Source organism: Dermacentor albipictus, chromosome 8 (genome assembly GCF_038994185.2).
Source record: "Dermacentor albipictus isolate Rhodes 1998 colony chromosome 8, USDA_Dalb.pri_finalv2, whole genome shotgun sequence".
Classification (NCBI taxonomy): Eukaryota; Metazoa; Arthropoda; class Arachnida; order Ixodida; family Ixodidae; genus Dermacentor; species Dermacentor albipictus.
The window spans coordinates 96236066-96255508 of record NC_091828.1 but is presented as its reverse complement, the minus strand read 5'-3'; the positions used below and the strand labels follow the sequence as shown (position 1 = coordinate 96255508).

Below are 19443 nucleotides of genomic sequence, written 5' to 3'. Positions count from 1 at the left end.
TGTGTGAGGGCCAGTGCTATGGCCGCTTCCTCTGCCGCTTCGGCATGTGCCGTGTTCACGGTGACGCTCGTGAGGTGGTTGCCTCGGTGGCTAGTGACTGCTGCCACGAAGCTCTTCCTGTAGCGATAGCAGGCTGCGTCGGTGAAGACCGCCTCCTTGTCGTTAGAGTAACTTTTGGTCATGTGTTTTGCCCTGGCTTTACGCCTCCCTGTGTGGTGTTGGGGGTGCATGTTGCGAGGCAATGGGGGTACGTATAGTTGCTCGCGTATGGGTCTTGGAATGTCTACTTTGACGCCGTGTTGCTAGTGGTACGTGATGCCAAGATTTTCAAGTACGTGTCTGCCCGGGCAGGTCTTGGATAGGCGTTCAAGTTGGGACACTTGTTGCGCCTCCACCAATTCTTCGAGCGTATTGTGTAGGCCTAGTTCCAAGAGCTTGGTGGTGCTAACTCCAGGCGCAAGTCCCAACGCACATTTGTACGCCTTGCATACGAGCGCGTTGAGCTTGTTTTTTCCCGCAACCGTCCAGTTGTGAAACGTTGCTGTGTACCTTATCTGAGAAATGACGAAGGCTTGTATGAGTCGGATGACGCTGCCTTCGCGCATGCCCGCGTGTTTGTTGGTGATGCATCGAATGAGCTGCATCGTGCTGGTGGCCTTTGCCGTTATCTTGGGAAGTGCTTCGCCATTGCCACCCTTATGCTCTATCATCATTCCTAGTACCCGGATTTTCTCTACTATCGGGATGGGTAGGCCGTTTGATGCCATTAATTGGATCTTTTGCTTTTCCAAGGGGGGTGTAGCATTTAGATGGGCGCCCCTTTCTGACTGGTCTATATAGGAGCAGTTCAGATTTTTCGGCCGAGCAGGCGAGTCCCGTGCCCACGAAATAGCTTCAGAAGAACGAAATTTATTGGACACATGAAAAAGGGACATAAAGCTGAAAAGATGGCAAAGTGAAATCAGTCAAACAAGTCGCCCTTACCATCCACAACTGCCTTGAGATAACTCCCCAATCTGCCACACGCAACCTTCACGGTGGCCTGATGGAAAGCTGCGAAAGCCACCCGAATCTTGTCAATCAGCTGGGTCTTGGTGTTAGCGGCATTGCGGTTGGTTACCTACTCAACCACGCTCCACACATTAATAATTCATAGGACTGCTATCGGGGTAGTTAAGGGGCCAGACATTGGGACCGGTGAAATTGTCGAAATTCTCAGACAACCACTTCCAAGTTTTTCCAGCCGTGTGGCAGAGAGCTGAGCCTTGTTTCCACATGTAGGGTTGTCTGGTGGCCACCCTCTCTACCCACGGTTTTACAACAGTGTACAACAGCACCACATACCCATTCCAATTGAGCCTAAGTCCCTGTGGAAAGACTTGTGGGGGTATCTCGCCACCCTCACCATACAAACGCCAGCACATGTTGGGTAAATTTTGTGTTCATGACATATACTCAACATCAAACACATCATCAGCCACGGCTTCATAGTCTACTGCACCTCTGCATTTCATGTTGTATTGCTTTTACTGTGTTCAAGGTGCGTTGAGCAGATGTCTTGATTGCAGATCCTGGCTGCCTGGCACGAATAATCGCGATACAGGAAAAATTTAATAATTTTTTGTTGGCTTCCTCACGTACATTGCAGTTCTGTTTGGTGGATTTATTGAAATGAAAAAATTAAGATTATATGTAAATTAAAGCAGTATAGCTGAGAATACATATTTCTAAGTATAGCAACTGTAAAATTTACCCCAAACACCCGGTACTTGCGCTGTTGCACCAACAAACCTAGAGAAACGTGCCAACGAACATGCGAGAGATACAGAAAGTAGAACGCATCACGAGTTTTATCTAGCAGTGGCAAAACTCCCTCGCATGATCATGAGGACCCAACGTATCAGTGCAAGGAAAATTGTTGCCTGCCTCGCTGTGCAGCAACAAAGCACATCACATGTTAATAGCTTCGTTCCTTTGTAGTATTTCAGATGTGGTAGACGTGTGCACGCCCACAGAGCAAGGAGCAGTAGAGAAGTTGTTCTTGGCACAAGAAAGGACCGACAACTTGGTGTAACGTTGAATTAAGAAGGTGCCGTGTATTGCAAGCTTCCTCGGCTGTGGTCGCTACACGGTAGTCGGCCACCAGATGATGCGTGTGTGCAGTGGGCGCTGGATGGACCAAGGCATTCATCACATGACCTAGCCTTAATATTTACTGGAGGCTATTCTCCGGAATCCTTGCCCGACCCCTTTCTCGATAGGTACTTTTCTGCGTTTCTTGTGGAGAATCAAGGTAGCTGTGGAATCTTCGCAGATATTTCCCCAAGATATTCACATCAGTGATTAACTCCTGGTGGTGAGGTAGCACAGCATTTAATTTCTTCTGTCTGCTGTGCTAATGAACTGATATGAAAAAAAGAAGTATGCAGAAATTCCACTGGAGTTGTCTAAGTATGCATAAGCATACCTTCAAATTTCAGTTGGCCCACTCCTAAATTTCAAGCTTTCTGGACTGATGAGTTGTCAGGCCAGGCTCCCAAGTCTTTTGCTTCTCTGAAAGGCTGATCGACTGGGGAGCCTGGCATAGTTTGTCTAAGCGTGAGCCGTAACTCGGGATAGACTCAATGGTCTCTTCCCATATACACTTTGCACACATGGTTGAGTCATCCACTCCAATGGCTGTATGTGTTAGTGAAGGCTACTCCGACCCACAGTTGACACAGCAGTGTTGCATTTGGCATTGTAGGCAGCTAGCACTCCGATACAGCTAAGGAAAATCTTTCTCTGCCGTGTCCCTTTGATTCATTCAGGTGCTAATTCTGTCTAATGAACCGAGTTTCACCAGATTCCTTGCATAGTTAGCATCACGGAAAGCATACAGCTGCGTAATGAATCAAGAATTTTGAATTCTTCAATGAGTTTCGTCAAGCATACAGAATGCTATAACTCCATGCTAGAACTCTACAGGCATGTAAGATATGAGAATGTCAACTATTTTTTGTATAGCATACTTGGAAAGTAGCCACTTGTTAATCAGATGCAAATAATTGTGAAAAAACAGTGAAGGAAGTGAACCCGCTTGTATGTGACAACACCCTGGCACTGAGAGCAAACATCCAGCCGTCTACCTTCCAACTTGTTTTACTAAAACACTTTACGCATATTTTCCCAACTAGCAGCGCTGGTCCAATCGGAAGTGTTTCAAGATGCACGTGATGCATTTTAATTATCCCTTTCATTGCTGCTTTTGCTTTTGATGCGCTATCTTGGGGCGCACGATTGCACACGCAGTGCCTGAAAGAGTTAGAAGGACATGAAAAATATTCACTTTACACTGGTGAAGCATTCTTTCAAGATTCTATTTTCATTGCAGTGGCAGAAAGATGTTTACTGTTACCTGAGGAAATTGAGGCTTTGTTTTCAAACTTTGTGCCAGAACCTCGGTGCATATGAAATCTTGGATTTTAAGGTACCTTCTCCCGACTGGGACATTTCTAGCGCAGAAAAAGTTATCAAAACTTCCTAGCTTGAGCCTTTGGTTTATTTAGAGTGCAATGAATCTATTTTCTTGTCAATAAACTGTTAAATGCACAAAAGCGCTTGTACAAAGTTAAAAGATTGTGCAAGGTTAAAGTTGCGGCTTGTGTAGTGCATAAACATTCTATGAGTTTATACATTGCTTAAAATGACAATAAGGACAAGTATAACATCCAATTTTTTTCAAAAGCTGGAATGAAAAAAAAAATTAAATTATGGGGTTTTACGTGCCAAAACCACTTTCTGATTATGAGGCACGCCATAGTGGAGGACTCCGGAAATTTCGACCACCTGGGGTTCTTTAATGTGCACCTAAATCTAAGTACACGGGTGTTTTCGCATTTCGCCCCCATCGAAATGCGGCCGCCGTGGCCGGGATTAGATCCCGCGACCTCGTGCTCAGCAGCCGAACACCATAGCCACTGAGCAACCACGGCGGGTAAGCTGGAATGAAGGTGGAGGCATCACTGCACACAGGCTGGTTTCAGTGGACGTTTTGGCATTTATTTTTTACATGTTTCAGCACAACGTGCTGCGCCACAAATTCGCTCTTACTCAAGGAAGCCCAGCTGTCTCAATTACCATGTTTTCTTTTCTTTTCAACACTACCAGAAGCGTTCACTTGTCGCACGGAGGATGCCCTTATGAAATAGACAGTTGGCGACATAATAAGAAAGAAAGAAAGACCTTGTTCATTATACTCCAGTCTTCAACAGGCACCATACATTATCTCCTCTTGTTTACAACAACCATAGAGCACAAAGCGAGCTCAAGTTGTCTTGAGTGCTGCATGAGAAGTAAACCAGTGCTGGATAGTTGAGATCACCACTCGTCTTTTTTGCAAATGTGCATAACGAGCTCAGCTCATCTTCTGACTGGAAAGTGTTAATAAACAATGCTTCACAATGTGCAATGTAATGATAGAAACTTGCTAACTTTATGACTACTAGGATGTGAACATCGTTTTATACCAATTGTGAAAATGGCTGCACATTATTCAAAAACTATCTTAAGAGTATTCAATTCAATTCACTTCCTTCTGGTGCTATTCAATTTGGTCTCAAAGGTTATTACTCGCATACCCCTACACTAATTACTTTTGCACACATGTTGCAATATATCAACTGAAGACGGTGATTTCACAATGCACAGCCATCTCAGAATCAATTTTGAAACTATAGCACCTGTTTAGAGAGAAGCACTGTCAAATTTGCAGTAAAAATGCACTGTTGTTCCATTTACTTCTTTAACAAAATGTGTTTTTATGCATCAAAGGCAAGAAAGTATTAGAACATGAATGCATTTTGTAACTATCTCGAAACTGGTGTCGTGCGCAGAATTCGTTCCAAGTAGTAGATACAACTTTTGAGGTCACCCGCTGCAACTCGTAAATCGCAATATGTGCTGTAGCGTAATTAGTCTTAAAGTTAGAAACAGGTCTTTGTTAATTAGCTGACTGTTGATATGCATTTCTCGTGCAAATTTTGTCTGCCTCTGAGAGTAATCCAGCTGAAGTTGTAGAAATGTGCTACAATGCCACAGGCAATATTTAAAAATTCTGTTAATGGTCTGAAAAAAAAAAAAGGACGCCCCATATAATGTAAACTTGGGCCTCACTCAAGCTTCAGCTAGGTTTGCTTGGGGCCAAACATCCCAGAAATCAGAGACTCGGGTACACGCATGCCCTCAGGCTTGCGAAACAGCCAACTTATTTAGGCTCACAGCATCATAGGCTCAACCCTGCTGGTGCATACAAAAAATTTCACTTGGCCGATGTTATGTGGCCTTGCATGAAGTCTCGCGACTCAAAAACAATAAGTTACTTGCACAAGCTCTCACTAACTGGGTCTCACTGTGACTCGATCAGACTCACACCCACCTTACGCTCGCTTTAGACCCACTTTGACTCACTGGGTCTATTTCAGGCTCAGTCGTATGGGTGGCTCTGAATCAGTGAGTTGACCCATGAGTGAGTTCGCTGATGTATGGGCTCAGTGAAATGGCAGCAGACTGCTCTCGCTACCCTTCGGAAGGCTGTCTACAGAGTGCAAGAATGTAAACATGCATAGGATAACCAATAGTTGCTATGGCAGTTCTGGTGCCTTACTAAAATGTGCCGATATTGTCTGGTAGGGAGGCCATGAAAATGATATAATATTTTGTATAATGACAGACGCATGCCCATCAACACTTGTTAATGCCCGACATGACCAGCCAAGCTTCGTCCATAGGAATGCATGTTCTGAGGAGCGCGTGTACTCCTACATTCTAACACACCAGTTCCCAGTCAGATAAGACGCTGGACATGAGTCTCAAGATGAGTAACGGAATTGCTGATGCAAAATTGCACTATGTCCTGCTAAAAGCTGTTTCCTCTGCCTGCTATACACATGCAAAGCTTCACTGCTAGTTGTGCATAGAATTAGCACTTTTTCTTAGTTACTTTCAGTTCTGCGTGATGCAACATCCAGCATGGTACATTGCTTCAGTGAAGGGTGTTCTGCTAACATCACAGTACTGATGGTATTAATTTGCAAGAGCCAACACACTGTAAAAAATAATGATGCATGCTTGCCCAAACATTTCTTTCATCACAAACACATACCATCAGTCATCTGGTAAACATTGTTGACTTTTGTTATCTGACCCACATACAGAATTGGTTTGAACCATACAATGGCTGCTTTTTAAAACTTTTGAATACTCACATGAAAAGATAAGTTGAGTTAGTTCATGTCAAATGAATGAAAGTCTGTGTTATATTGTTCTTTGAACTTCTCGTGCGTGGTAACTTGTACTTGTGCTGCCTTCTGCTAGTTCTTATTTAACCCTCTTGGTAGAACAACTGTTCCCATCAAGTAGTGAACCCAGGTTTGATTCCTGGCCCAATCAAATTTTCCTTTAACTTTAATGTTTGCATTTTTGAGGGTCTTGTGTAGGTTCCTTCTGCAGCATTCTGGTGCAGTCAGATGGACAGCAAATCACTTCACAAGAACAAAAAAAAAGACAATGTTTGCAACGGAAACATGTTTATTACAAGTAAAATGAGTAAAAGCCAGTCATTTGATTAACATGCCTTTGTTTGGCAAAGGAATTGGCTTTGCAGCATGGTTATCATTTAACTGCTACGTTTATATAATGACCAACCTTAACCTAACTGTTCAAGCAATGGCGAGGAACTTCTTGTCATGCTCTTGTCGGAAGCATTGAACAGACACAGTGCCTTGGCATAGGAACTGAAACACAGAGCTAATGCAATTTAGAATTCACCATTACAAGGAAAAACTACAAGAAACATTATTGCACACTTTATCAAATAGAGCTGTAACAAAACAGTTCTCGAAGATAGCCTATCACTTCATCTTGTTGGCACGCAGATACAACTTCAGTTCATCATTCTTGAGCCCCGCTTCAGCTTTAATACCCACTTCTTTTGATTGTAAGTATTGCAAAGAAAATATAAAAACTTTGAGGCACAGTGATGATGGACAATTATGTAATCACACTTGTGACATATCACATTTAGCCATTTCTTGCTTCGCGCACAGTATGACAAACATTTATTGCTTGAAATGATGTGCTTAATTGTGACCCTGCATTATAAAGCCCAAGCACATGTTAGGAAATCTAACTGCTAGTGATGTGCCCAAATGTGTAACCATAAACAACAGTACTCAACAGCTCTCCATGCCAACCCAAACACTGCAATACATTCAGCAGTGGACGTAGTAGTATGTCCACTGTACCACCGTATGAAATTGCTGGGAAGTTGATGATCAAGCAGTGTCTATCCCCACGGGTCAAACACTGGTGCCTTCAATTGCAGGCTGTGTGCTCTGCGAGGTTTGTTCCTACGTGGACTCAACCCAACAATGTTTTTTGATGCTCCTGCATAGTCAGTGGAACGCCTGCCGGGCTTGCTTTGGCTTTCATTATCGTTGCTGCTACGCCTGAATAGAAGAGATTCCACGAGAGACGGTCGTCTCTTGACCTTCACTTTTGCATTCTTCGACACAGACTGCTGCGATGCGTTCGCCTCGTTTTCCTTGCCACCGCTGAGTAATCGCTCAAAGGCACGTTTGAGCGACGACCTTCGCCGCAGCCTCTTCGGCGACGTCTGTGTGCCTTGTGACACCACTGACGGCGAAAGTGGCATGATCAATCCAAGCTGTTGATGGCAGGGTGTCACAGTTGGGGTAATTACCCCGCCTTGCCCATTATGACAAAGTGCCGGAGATAGAGCCCATGTCGCGTGTGGGGCTGTAGGGGTTCCCGCACTAGGTGTAGCCGAGGTGCCAGGAAAGCTTACGCAATGGCCCGGTGCGGGCGACGCCGTAGACGCGTGTGGAGTTATCGCTCTTCGAGTAACGTACTGCTGCGGCTGCGAAGATAAGACGCTTCGCGGCGTCGACGAAGACGTCGCCGGAGTTATCGCGGGCGGCGTCGGTATCGGGAACGGCTTTCCGTGTTGCACTCTGCATGGCCGCTTCGACAGCACCGGTCGCGCGTTCGTGGCTGCTGCTACCTCCGCGGTCGTATCTAGCGCGTCCATCTTCAGCCGCTTGTGGGGCGCCTGCGCCTCTTGCTGCTCCTCGGACGGCGCATCGCCAGCGATCGCCTCGCGGTAGGACCAGCTGCGGCGCAGCCTTTTCTTGATCGCCGCCGCGCTGACGACAGCGAAGTTTCTCGGCGATCCCAACTTGCGAGGAGACCACGTGGCGCCGCATCGCGTCGCGTTGAGGGGACTCGAGTTCGCGGCCGCCAGCTGAGGTCGTGCCGCAGGCTGAGCTGGCTTCTCGGCTGACGCTGGCGATCGCCGCGGTGCTCGGACGCGGCACTCAAGTCGACTTCTCGCTTGCGTCGCGTCGGCACGATTAGAAGCGTCGCAGTAGCCCCATCGCCTGAAGCTCCTCGGAGTGGGCTGCGGGGGTTTGGGCGCCGCCGAAAGCGCCAAGTCGCCGGGCTGCTGCTGTAGCGCCGTCTGGCACTTCGACTCGCGGGCGAGGTTCGTCTCGAGCACCCGCCGTCGCAAGTCGTAGCGCGGCGTCAGCGCGTTCCTCGCGCGCCCACTGACGCACTGGCGAAGGAGCAAGGCCTTGCGGGCGGCTTCTAACCTGAGCCGTTCTCCGCGGGCGTCGTGAGCAGCGATCGACGACGCGGTCGGCTGGCGATCCGGTGGCGTGCGACCGTTCGAAAGACGACGGCCGGTGGACGCGGACGGAGACGCGATGTTTTCTCTCCTTTGCATATCGTGGTTCGCACAGGAAGGTTCAGGCCGTGGTTCCGACGGGCCAACTGCCAATGCGCGCGGGTCACGGCCGTTTCGAAGTTTGCGAACTTCGCGCTGTGCAAGGCGATCGACCAATGGCGCAGCACCATTCAGCCGCGCAACAAATGAATCTCAAAGAAAAATGAGAAGAGGCTCTGGTATGCGCGTTCCGCCCCTGACCGGTTTTCTAGTGCGGCGCGCTGTCCTCGGCGTCTGCATATGCGTTCTCTCTCTCGTTTGGCACTAGCAAGTGCCCGAGGATGCCCTAGGCGTAGTCACAAAACATAATTTATGAATGCCGAATTCAAGTACAAAAATTAAAAAAAACAAATAAAAATAAATAAATAACGTAAGTCTATGGCAAGTAAACGACGCCCAAGATCGTTTGCTGCTTCGTAAGTTTACGTTTTCTGGAAGGTTTACACGGCTAACAGGGCAAACCCAGACATCATAGAAAAAAAATTAATTCATTAGAAAAAATAATACCGAACAGAAAAAAAAAAATGTGGAACGCTTCACGATTTTGCGTGTCATCCTTGCGCAGGGGCCATGCTAATCTTCTCTGTATCGTTCCAATTTTAGTATATGTACTTTGAAAGTACAGCACCAACCTCTTCGACTCACAATATATAGCCACAACTTCTATTCTTGTAAATGGTGCCGGTTTAAAGCTGCTTAACAATTGCATTTATGAAAACATATTGCAGGTTGGAACGTTTTCATGCAGTTGAAGAACTTTTAACGCTTCATTCGCATAGTTCCTTTAGTTTAAGGTTGAACTACAATATGAATTACTTTTCGTGAGCGAAGAAACTGAAAAGAAATTTTGTTAGTAATCACTTTATGATTGTGCTGACCAGCGCACGCCATCGTAAATCTGTTCTTAAAGTTTTTTTCATACAGCCGCTACGTTGCAGCACCATATTAATGGCTGCATTCAACGATTGTTTTGTCTTCGGAGGCTCTTTATTTTTAACAATTACAGGCCTTCCATAAAAAGCGTTATATAACCACATTATAGAACGTTATGAAATAAAGAAAAGTTGCATTTGGTCTGCTTGCCAAGCAGGTCGAGCCCTCCCACTTTCATTCGTCAACACGACACGTGCTGCCGCCCATTGTTGGAACAATGTTACCTGTAAAATTTATCATCTTTGTTGCCTGACTATGTACTTTCATTTATTAGCCTATACCTATTTATTAGCCTATACTTTCATTTATTCCATGGCCTGGGAGCGCGTGACTATTCCGTCAGATGGCGCTTTCCTTGTCAATATGCGACGTTGTTGTAAAAGAACATCGCCGATTCCATATTTTTTTAGCTGAGATAAGAAAGATTTTGCATAACAGGTACATGTGAAATAGCGATTATTAAATAACGTGTTGCGTAGAACTAAATAATAATTTTCATGTTTCTTATATGCTTGAGAAAACTGACGAACGTCACCGGCCCGAATGGGTGGAAGGCTTTCGCGACTATAAATAAGTTATGCCAGTTGGCAAGGGTATGTTTCGTGGTGTCCAATGAAGATTACAGCTGGAATTACCGTATGATCAGCATGATTATAATTTGTTTGCTGAGGATGCCGAGACATTTTATGTGGAATGGTCTTAGCATTTTACGTACTCTGCCACTCTACTCCTATTTACCATGGCGTTGTGTGCAACGAAGAAAGTAAAGCTGGAGAGCATTCTTACTTTTAAATTGACATACATATGCGCTGCCGCCATGAAATGAACGTTCACTGATTCGTCCACTTTTATATTCTGATCCAAATTTGCGTTCACTGATCATCTAGACACCACGCATTAAGAGATAAAGCAAGCGAGACCACACACACCAGTGTCTTTTTATTCCTTCGTCTTGTGGCGCTGTTTCATGGCTAGCCTAACGAGCTAATTATTGCTAACACATCGCCAAAACCGGAACGTCCGTGTGCAGTCCATCACGCAACGTAGCGAGCCACTTTCAAGAAATGACCGATTCTTCGTTTTGCCAGCTAAATGAACGGTAACAATGGCAGCACCTCAGAAACCGAAGGAAGGCCAAAACCGAAACCAACTCGTCTACTGAATCCGCTTATAGCCTAGCCGATCCAATGTTTGTAATCTCTCGTGGTAGGTAATCCGGTAGGTAGTGACTAAAGATCTGTACTACAGTGACGGGGCCCGGTACTTTAACATAATCGTGCACTACAGTGACGGGGCCCGGCACTTTAACATCTGTACTACAGTGACGGGGCCCGGCACTTTAACATACACACTACAGTGACGGGGCCCGTCTCCTTAACCACAGACGGGACCGGCACTTTACGTCAACACTGTAGCGACGTCAATGGCCGCACTTCTTTCAAACATTCTATGCAAACAACTTCGAGCACTTCACGGCAGGCAGTGAACTTTATTAAGGTCCTGAGGAGCGACTCCGAAACCCCCTTATGAGGGAGGGGGCCGCCGCGAGCCGTTCCGACGTTGGGACGGGTAGGCCGTGCCTGACCGCCTCCTCCCACTCTTCTTCCGTGGTGAGATGACCGTGGTCCCGTAACGAGGGACACCGCCAGAGCATGTGTTCTAAAGTGCAGAATGGATCTCCGCAATCCGGACACGTGCCCCGCACGGACGCGGCATTAGGTTGCCCCTGTGATCCACCACGGCCGCCGCGAACCGGTCGGACGAGCCGTATTGGGCGACGTCGACGAACGCGACCGATCGTGGTTCGTCGGTGACGGATCCGAGAAGTGCGGCCCGGGCCCGGCGTGTGCCTACATTGCGTTGCGGGTGCACGTTGCGCGGGAACGGCGAGACCGTGACGGCCTCCCGCGACCACGCGTCGAGCACGCACCGCCTTGCCCTGACGGGTTAAAGTCCAGCGGACTAACTTCTGTGACCCAACTTCATCGAAAGTGTTGTGGACCCCCAGCTGCATGAGCTTCTCGGTGCTGGCGCCTATGGGGATGCCAAGCACTTTACGGACCGCGGTATTTTATTCCAGTACTGTCCACAACACCACGTGAATTTCACGATGTCAGCAACTTCCGTGCAGTAATCGAATACATTGATTGCACACATACGGATCGAACGACCGCAATGGGTACTTGTCCACGAATGTACAATCTTTTGCGTATGCACTGTAACACGTATGATGATTATAATAAAGAAAGTTCACTCTAATGGAAGGGGAACGGTAAAAACACATTTAAAAAGTCACGGCCCATGTTCCTGCTTGTGAGCACCTGACAATCAATATTCTAGTGAATTAAGAAAAAGAAGCAGCGGGTAATTGCTCGCTTAGAAGACCGATAAACATGCAGTTCGATGAAATTTGAGAAATAATTATATTGAAGCTTCGAAGACTTTAGAAGAAAAGAAAAAGAAAATTAAGACTGAATCATCGCGACGGAACATCACAAGTCGCTGTAGGCGTCGAAGACCCTAGCTATAACGAAATTATTTTTGAACAGCTCCGATAGTGTCCGTGCAACAATGGTAGCTTGCGTACTGTCAAATGCTCATATGCTGCGGCATAAAGCTCACGGCACGGTGCGAAAACGTGCTCGGAGCGAAAGCGAAACATTGCGCGAGGACATACATGCAGACGCGAAGTCTGTCACCGCGAACCCGTGCGATCGCTGCATTGCAGCTTCATTCTGTTATGCTACATTTATTTACACAGACAGCCATCCCACTATAAGAACATATTTCACATAGTTTTCTCAGCGATTGCTTACGTTTCACGCAAACCGGTTCGGTGGAATCGATTGCGGCGACCGCTCGCAGTCCCAGCTTACTGTACGTAGTAGGCAAAGAGATAGCGTTTGTAAACCATTATGTGCTTTCTGTTTGTCCAACATGATTATTTTAAAGGTAAAATACTGCCATTTCGAGAGTACTTGCAAAATTGTTCAGGAGGGCTGCCGCGTAGTATGTTTATTTAACCTTTATTTAACGCCGACGCATATGAGGCGCTTCCGACAGATGGCGACTCCGTAAGTCGACCTCGCCCCCAATACCGACATAGTGACGGCCCCGTCGGTGTAGTATTGTTGTTAAAGCGACGGGCCCCGTCACCGTAGTGTGGATGTTAAAGTACCGGGCCCCGTCACTGTAGTGCAGATGTTAAAGTGCCGGGCCCCGTCACTGTAGTCACTACCAATCCGGTAATCTGTGATGTCGCTGGTGAAAGGCGGGGACGCGTTCCAGCGCATGAACTTTCTGTATCAGGTGCTGTGTTTGTCTTCATCTTCGAGCCGCTAAAACGTGAAGCGACCTACTCCTCGCCGCTTCTAGATATTCTCACGCCCCTTACTTGGCTTTGATTGTAATTTACTCGCAGGTTGCGAGCAAAGTTTTGGAGCAGGATCCGTCGGCCGGCAAGCTTGCGTCGTTCTACGGTCATGTGCTGCACATGATATCTCGACGCGTTCAGGCCAAACTGTGAGTACTCGGAGTCGTTTTACACGAGTGCTAACGATGGTGCTGTGCTTGGTCTCGAAGTCGTTTCCTCTCCTTGCCCGCTGTTCGCCGTTAGTGTTCAAGGCGTAGCGAGTTCCAGCTAGTTGGTGACAGACAAGTTGACGAGCGTGTTTTGTTTAAAGTGCAGTTGTATGGAAAGGTCTTCCGAAGAACAAACTAGAGACTTGAGGTGCTGCTTTTCAGTCGTCATGGAGAATGTCTGTGGAGTGAAATTATGAGGTTAAAAAGAAAAGCCCATTTCGATTTTTCTAAGGAATGTCGGCCGGTGGAGAAACAAAACTTGATTTGTGAGCGAAATTATATGGTTCAGATAAAACGCATTCCCTTTTTTTTCTATACTTTCCCTTAAGAAACAAGAACACACGCACTCTCTTTCACTTTACAGAGGCTAACTAGAAGCGCCCCAGTTTTATAACATGATGTTCATTATGCGAACTGGACACTTGCAAATTTTGTTTAAATTGTTGAGAAATTTGCATCATTCTGCAGTGACCCCAGCATAAAACGCAGTCTGTGCAAGAAATGTAGCGTCCTCCTCTGTCCTGGAGTCACCTGCACAGAACGCCTGAGAGGTGAGTGGTTGTAGACGTTGCAGTTTAAACATCAAGAAATCAAGCATTTCTTCACAAAACACATTACAGGGAAAAGCTGCTTTGGCCAGTCGTTGCTGTAGATGTGGGGAATGAACTTAGGTCAGAGACACCCATAACCAGGTGACGTTTCTTCAAAAAAAAAATGAAACCTTATTTTGCAGACGAATGTATAACTTCTGTCTGACTTGGTAGTCCTGATTTCTTGAGTTTGTAAACAATGCGTTGGGTTATTTCATGGAAATGAAAAGCACAAATAAATGGAACTACAAGTCATTCACTTCCGAGCTGTTTTCTTCAGCTTTCTTTGTTTACTCACCAGGCGCATTGGTGTTTCTTTAACTTTTTATTAAACTTCAGAGAAAAAAATAGTTCGAGCTTTATTAATATATTACCCTTCTACAATACTGAACAAACTGCTCTTAATGTGAAGGGAGGCTTGGTAAGTTGGAAAAGACTGGAAAATAAAAGGCTGGTGGTGACGTTGCTGTGAGCTTTCCACACAAGCTTGTCGTGACGTTACGGATTTTGACGGCGTCTCTTTGGGCCTAGTTAATCTTTTATGGGCTAAGATGAACTGCGTTGCATTTTAAGAGAGCTAGGAGCTGTGCTTGTCAAGTTTCAAATACTTTTGCTGAGTCGCAACGGGCCAAATATGAGAATGTAAGCTGAATTTCATTACATTGCACTGATGTAACAGGACGTCGACGCTGAATTAAAAAAATGAAAAGTTGACTTTCATTTTGTCTTCTAATAATCATAATCTCACAGCCCAAGGGGTGAAACAATATTTTAAGCTGATTTAGTATATCTCTTTAGTGGTCCCTTTAAAGGTTAGAAGATCTTATCGAGGTTCAACCCTTTGGCCATAATTTGTTGCAGCACATGTCTTGTCATTGCAATGTATTTCTAGTATTTCCATCCCGCACCCTGTGCTCGCTATCCCTCGTACCGAACTGCACTGGCTCCCTGAGGCAGTTATTATGCTAGGCAGTGCTAGAAGCACCCTAACGCTAGATAACCAGTTTCTAGCTAAACAGTGAAGCTAGAAAGTGATAGAACTGTGCTAGGCACTCGTCTTGCTAGAGAGGCACCTGTTACGGTAGCCCAGCGACTATAGTTCTGCACTGCCGAGCTTGAATTTGTAGACTCAATTCTGGCCGCAGCGGCTGCATTTCAATGGAGGCAAAACAGAGAGAGAGAGAAAAAACATTTATTTGGACCATCGAGGTGGTTGCTCTTGAGGTCGAGTGGGTGGTGTCCTCATTCCAGGACACCACTGGCCATGGCTGCTCGACGTACTTGCTGGACGAGAACTTCTTGTCCCGCCAGGGTATCGCCGGTCAGCTGTACCTCCCACCGCTCCAATGACATGCTAGGTGTCTTTAAGTGTTGAGGTTTGCCCCCGCACCCCCACGAGATGTGGAAGAGTGTAGGGCGTGTGTCGCCGCACCAGGGGCAGATGCCGTGATATGTGTGTGGGAACATTTTACTATATCTGTGTAGGTTTGGAAAAGGCAAAAACCCTCGTGGTACTTGGGTTTATGTGCACACATACAATGAACCATAATAAGAAGTTACGTTGTTTATTAATGAACCCCAGGTGGTCCAAATAAATTGCCCCATAAAATAAAGTACAGATTGCCCCACTGCAATCAGATCGTGGTTTTGGTGCATTAGACATGAGAATTTAATTTAACTGTTTTGCTGTAGAGGCCTGTTGCTGAATGCAGATTTGCTGTTGCAGCCTCAGCTCAACGAGGTCAGCGCCTCGTTGTCACCTGCCTTCGGTGCGGCACCATCAAGCGGTTTCCTACCAAGCGGGGCTACCAGTTGTGGTACGACAAGGCGGAAGCCCTCGGCAACCAAGCCATTGCTGCCGCTAAAGATAGTGCTGCTTCGACTGCCAACACCGGTTCAACGGACAGGGCAACACCGACAGCCAGTGCAACAAACTAGGTAAGTCTGCTGTCTGCTGCTTGCGAACATGCTGAATGTATTTGCAGTGATGTTAACTGAAAGCCTGCCTCATTCTTTTTGTTACATCTGCTTCTGCCGGTCTTGACTGACCTGCATGCACCAGAAACTGTATAGCTGAAAACAGGAGTTCCCTATTGAAATTGCTCCACGGAGAACTGGAACTGCAGGTCGTTCAATCACTGTGGGAATAATTAGTAATGCATGGTCCTGTATATGGCTTGTGGTGGTGCCTTGTTGAGATAGCAGATTGTAGCTTCTCGTGTTGTTCATTGTGGTTCAGCTGTTTGCAAGATCTGGATAGTTTTTGGGCACTAGCACTCGCAGTGTGGGGGACTGTATCAGATATTTTGTTTCAGGACTGTTTGAGTTGTCTTTATTTGTCATGTTCCAAAAACAGTACGATATTAGAAATTGGAGTGTAGATGAGAGCAAATCATTGCCATACAGCAAACATGTGAGGACAATATTAGGTGGAAACAAGCAAACAGATGGTTATCTGGAGCCAAAAGCACTGAGTTCAGACAAGCCCATGTTCTACCAATCATTCCCATGTTGAGTGGATTGCTGCTTTGGCGGTGCATGTAGACATTAGTGCCACAGTTCCCTATGCTATGCTAGCTATGCTCAAATTTTGCATTAGTTAGTATCGTAATCGTCAGAAATTTTTTTTAGAGGCGGCTGTTCCTGCAGCGAGCGTCGGTGTAGCTGAGCTAACAAGCACAACAGCGAAGAATGAAAGAGCAATGCAGAGCACTGTGGGGAATGAAAGGTGGCGATAGAGAAAAGAGCGTGAGGAGGAAAGTGTGAGAAGAAAAGTGTAGTACTGTGCAGGATGTGTTCTGCGACAATCATTACGAGATGGCACCAGGGTACCGTGCTTCATCTTTTGACTTTATCTTTCTTTGGTCACTGCTTTTCACTGGCTAACAAATGTTAAACATTATCCCTTGACGCACGTGCATGTATTAGACGTTCCTGGAATGCCATTGATAGTTCTGTCTATTGGCTGTTGTCATCAAAGCTTTTTGTAATCTGATTATATGCGTGACGCGAATCGTGTAGTACCTTCTGGAAGCCACGTGGGCACCAGCAACTGGAACCTTTAACGAGTCATGTACAAAAGCCAACGCGTTTGACCCGCAGATCAGAATTTTGACGATCGCTGATTCTGCTCACCGCTGTCGTTGTGCTTGAGTGTTACTTGTTTTGGTAGACAGAATTTCGCTCAATAAAAAGTTAAATTTGTAACTCACAATTTGTACACAGCGCCATTCTTCACTGTCACTGCCATGTTGCAATATAAATCATAATACAAAGCCAGTTCTTACTGAAAAATGAGCGACGCAACCGGTGTTAGTACTTTGTCAGCCACAGTGGCTCAGCGCCGCCGCCAAAAGGACCCTGTCTTTCAGAATCAAATTCTTAGCCACAATATATCGCAAATACAAAACACCTAATCAACTGTGCTCAAAATTCGCATTAGGGAGTATGGTTATCGTACTATGAAACTCTATGGCTGAAGAGAGATACGGAAGAAAGGGAGGGAGGTAAACCGGAAAGGAAAATCCACTTTGATGCCCTGTGCTGGGGCACAGGGTAGGGGGGAGGTAGAAAGATAGGAAAGAAGAGAGCATGCACGCAACCTCAGCCGGTCACGATCACTGCAGTATGCAATTACCACACGGGATCATGTGCAGCGCAGTGAACACAACTGAAGGCAAAAGTTGTTCGAGTAGGTTTGTTGTCTGGAAAAATTGAACCAATGCCTTTGACACCCTCAGCTGCGATGGCTTATGTGGTCAACGTTCAAAAATGGTCTATTCTGATAACGGTCTGTGGTCACTGCGAGTGATCGTCTCCGGACATTGTAATGAAGACAGTGACACAGAGCCCGTTCAAGGTTGTATGGCTGAAGTCGATCAAATAAGAACCGGGCAAAGAATGAAGGAAATCCTTTGGTAGGCCAACTATGATGACGACAATGCTGCAACCATAATATTGATGTGTTTCTATATAGTTGTGCTACACACTTTATTTGCATTTCTTTTGTCTGCTGTGCCCAGCAGTGTTTGTGTAAATGAGAACACGGTTCCTGTTTGTGCCGATTCATTGTGTAAATGTGGAATGCCATTTGGAAGTACTGGTGGTGTGCAAAAAAACGGTGGTGACAATGTTGCCGCTCCTTTAAACTGCTCACATTACGGCAAAAGAATGGCTCCCGAAATTGGTTTCCATTACTCTGAAGTAGGCCTCCGAGTCCTCCTTGGAGGCGTAGAGTTTCCTAAAGAAAAAGTTACTAGCAGCAACTTTAGCACTGTGATTACTTATATATCATGGGAAGGAGGGGTAGTACAAACATTTGTCTGATCTTTCTGCTTGTGGCTTCAGATGTTCTTGTTGCATTGTTTGTCACTGTATATATTTCTAAATTTCCAAGCCATGACAATAGTTTTCCAAACACAGCAAGACAATGTCTCTGTAAATGCATAATTATTGCAAATTGTTGCACACATAACACAGTGTTTTGTTTCATACTTGTCAGTTTGCAAAGTGACAAAGCCGTTTCAAGCCAGAAGGATGAAGTTTGTGCGAACCTGTGTATCGCCCATCGTAGCTGTACTGCCATACTTGTAGCCCCCATAAGCACTAGTGCCGTTATTTCTCTCGTAATTTTTGTAGGAAACTATGGCTGGAGCCATGTAGATCCCATTTATTGATGGCTTACAGTGATTGACAGCAGGATGTCTTGGCTATTGCTTAGCAATGTAAAGTAGTACGCTAGTTGGTTATCCATGACTTGAAGACCACAGTGCACAAGCAGATGAGGATGGAGAAGGTTGAAAGAGACAAGTGATTTTGTCTGTTTAAGCCGACTTTGGCTGTGTGTGGTTGTGCACTGTAGTCTTCAGTATTGCCATTGCGACGTGGTTGATGCGATTTCAGTCGTTTCCATTCCCTACCTGGAGGATGCTGCAGCTTGTGTGATGTCTTCTTTTGGAAAGACTATAGTCTCACCTTTGTCAGGGCCCTGGCATGTATTTTTGAAGAATTGGTTTCTGGTAACACTTTGGTAACACTTGGTGTACAGGTTGTTTCCTTGCTGAGTCTCAAGAAAAATTCTGCACATCTTGGCCTTATTACGCAGCAGTATGTTGCTATCGATCGCCTCATGCAAGTGCTACTATATTCGTGTAGACAAAAAAAAAAAAAAGAATCTGTGGACATCTGAAAAGCAGTGGTTGGTGCTCCTATTAGCTAATTAGCTAGTCACGTGACTGTAACGTACTTCTTTACAAAATGCTATTTCTACATTAAAGCTTGGTGCAAGTTGTGTGAAACATGTTGCATGTCAGAGAAAACTCGTTAGTTCCTTGTCTTTGCTTCCTGTGATATAGATGCTCTTGACAACATTTGACAAGGCATTTTTTTAAAGACGGCATGCAGCAAGTGCACCATTAGACATGTTCATTACAGGGTCATGCCATAAACTTTCAAATTAATTTTTTTTATTGAGTGTGAATAAATTTAAGAAGAGAGTTGGTGTAAACACTTTACTGCAAAGTTTAAATGTGCATTCTGCACTTCTAAGGTGCA

General features: G+C 45.7%; 2 protein-coding genes and 1 non-coding gene across 4 annotated transcripts in view; 1 reads left to right on the top strand and 2 right to left on the bottom strand.

Annotated features, from left to right (window-relative positions):
* Positions 1-6549: 6549 nt before the first annotated feature.
* Positions 6550-9246, bottom strand: LOC135912899 (uncharacterized). The gene has a single exon (XM_065445494.1). The coding sequence runs from the start codon at positions 8783-8785 to the stop codon at positions 7325-7327; it is 1461 nt and encodes a 486-aa protein (XP_065301566.1). The 5' UTR covers positions 8786-9246; the 3' UTR covers positions 6550-7324.
* Positions 9247-9305: 59 nt separating this feature from the next.
* On the bottom strand, positions 9306-9408 carry LOC135912959 (U6 spliceosomal RNA). The gene has a single exon (XR_010567837.1). It is a non-coding gene; the product is annotated as a U6 spliceosomal RNA (small nuclear RNA).
* Positions 9409-12859: 3451 nt separating this feature from the next.
* Rpp21 (ribonuclease P protein subunit Rpp21) overlaps positions 12860-19443 on the top strand; it is a 35330-nt gene continuing 28746 nt past the window's right edge. Inside the window, exons 1-4 of one of the 2 annotated variants that reach the window (XM_065445488.2) lie at positions 12860-13027; positions 13140-13240; positions 13769-13851; positions 15617-15828. Coding sequence is in view for 1 of the 2 variants with exons in the window: in XM_065445489.1 (XP_065301561.1) it covers positions 12974-13027; positions 13140-13240; positions 13769-13851; positions 15617-15828 (450 nt within the window). In the remaining variant the exon portion in view is untranslated. The remainder of the gene's footprint in view (positions 13028-13139; positions 13241-13768; positions 13852-15616; positions 15829-19443) is intronic. The other variant, XM_065445489.1, reaches the window with a different exon arrangement.